The sequence below is a fragment of the Orycteropus afer genome, unplaced genomic scaffold (assembly GCF_000298275.1).
Source record: "Orycteropus afer afer isolate SDZICR_OR568_19922 unplaced genomic scaffold, OryAfe1.0 scaffold00638, whole genome shotgun sequence".
NCBI classification, from domain to species: domain Eukaryota; kingdom Metazoa; phylum Chordata; class Mammalia; order Tubulidentata; family Orycteropodidae; genus Orycteropus; species Orycteropus afer.
Genome location: NW_006922225.1, coordinates 765,078 through 766,739, shown reverse-complemented (window position 1 = coordinate 766,739; position 1,662 = coordinate 765,078). Strand labels below are relative to the sequence as shown.

The window sequence follows — 1,662 nt, the reverse complement described above, 5'->3', positions numbered from 1 at the left end:
GCCGACGCACGGATGGGGGCTGTGCAAGAGGGGCGCTGGCTGGGAACCGAACCCCGATCTCCCGCACGGAAGGCAGAGAGTCTATCATTGGACCACCACCGCCCCAGCCCGTCCTGAGATCCCCTCGAACAGAGAGAGGCCTTGACCAGCCCTGAGCTGACCGCTGCTAGACACTGGTGCCCAGGTCCCCCTCCACCCTCTGTGGTCCACACGGTGGGGGCATGTTCACTGACCACACCTACCCCATGGAGCCTGCCACCCTGCCCAGGTGCCCAACTCTCCCAGGTGTCTAATTCTGGTCAACTTTCCCACCAGGGCATGTGGTTCAGTTCTTGTAACACATGGTCCTCTGGCCCTGAGCTGCAGCCGGTCTGTTTTCCCCCACACCCCAGGGGCTCTCTCCTGCGTCAGGCACAGTGGGTCATTGGGCGTGTGCGGCTGAGGGTGGGATGAGCCACCTGGGCGGACCTGCCTCCGGGGGTGTGGATGTGGGACAGAAGTGTAAGCACCACGCCACTCTGGATGCAGCCAAAATGCAGTCAGCAGGCGTGCCCGTGACACGGAGCTACCACACTACCGGGAAAGACACACGGGGCAGCCGTACCTCTGCACCCTGGGCTGCGGGGACAGCACCTCTGCACGCTGGGGACACAGCACCTCTGCACGCTGGGGACACAGCACCTGCTCATTATGGGGGCTCACTGCATGTCTTTGAGTTCAGGGAGCACACAGTACCTCTACGCCTTAGGAGCACCCACACCTGTATGCTAGGAATGTACACCACATCTCTGCAGGTTGAGGGGTTCCTCCCATACCGCTGTGAGCTAAAGGGCTGCCCTGCACCTCTATGAGTTAAGGGGTGCCCCATGCCTCTGTGAGTTAAGGGACACTCCACGCCTCTGTGAGTGAAGGGGCACCCCACACCTCTGTGATTTAAGGGGCACCCGCATTCTCGGAGACAAGGGGCAGCATGACCCAGACGAGGCACATTTGGAACATGTCCGTGGCCAATTCGGCTGTGGAGAGCCCACTCTGCCCTGGCCTCCCTCACTGCCACCCTCCGGCCCATCTCCCAGGGCTTTACCTGTGTGGGGTGGGCGCTGGGCCGGGGGCCGGCGTCCCTCCGCAGCCGGTGCTGCAGGCCCCCATTTTCGGAGGGCAGCCCATAGCTGGTGCAGTGCTCAAAGGGCATGTACTGGTACTGGGGGGCACTGCCCCACCAGCTCTGCTCACCCCCCGCTCGCTTACACCCCGGCTGCTCCATAGCCCCCCAGGCCAAGGCCTGCTCCCCGTCTTCCCCCAAGCCGTCTCCTCAAGCCTCTCCTGTCTGTCCCCAAGGCGTCTGGGGCACTGTGCCCACCTCCAGCTATTTATAGCACCCCCCTGTCATCACATGACCCCAGTGCCACATCTGATCTGCTTGGGGTCGAAGCAGGTGTGGGCAGTGCGGTGGGGGCGGGGTGGGGACCTGGGGGAGGCAGGGGAGCCCCAGACAAGCCACTCTTCCTCCATGAGCACTCAGCCTGCAGCCTGGCACAGGCCAGCCACGCCAGGGGCCTCACTCACCTGCCTGCCTCTCCATCTGTCCCTGGCAAGAGGGAGCGGGACTCGGGTCTCCCACACCCAGGCAGGGGGCTCACCTGGGCCAGCAGCCGGTACTGC

At 64.0% G+C, this 1,662-nt stretch overlaps 1 protein-coding gene across 1 annotated transcript in view; it reads right to left on the bottom strand.

Moving 5' to 3' along the window:
- The window catches only part of CLCN1 (chloride voltage-gated channel 1), a 38,414-nt gene extending 37,150 nt beyond the window's left edge, over positions 1-1,264 (bottom strand). The window contains exon 1 of the mRNA XM_007956613.1: positions 1,085-1,264. Within this exon, the coding sequence (XP_007954804.1) occupies positions 1,085-1,264 (180 nt within the window). The remainder of the gene's footprint in view (positions 1-1,084) is intronic.
- Between the last annotated feature and the right edge of the window lie 398 nt (positions 1,265-1,662).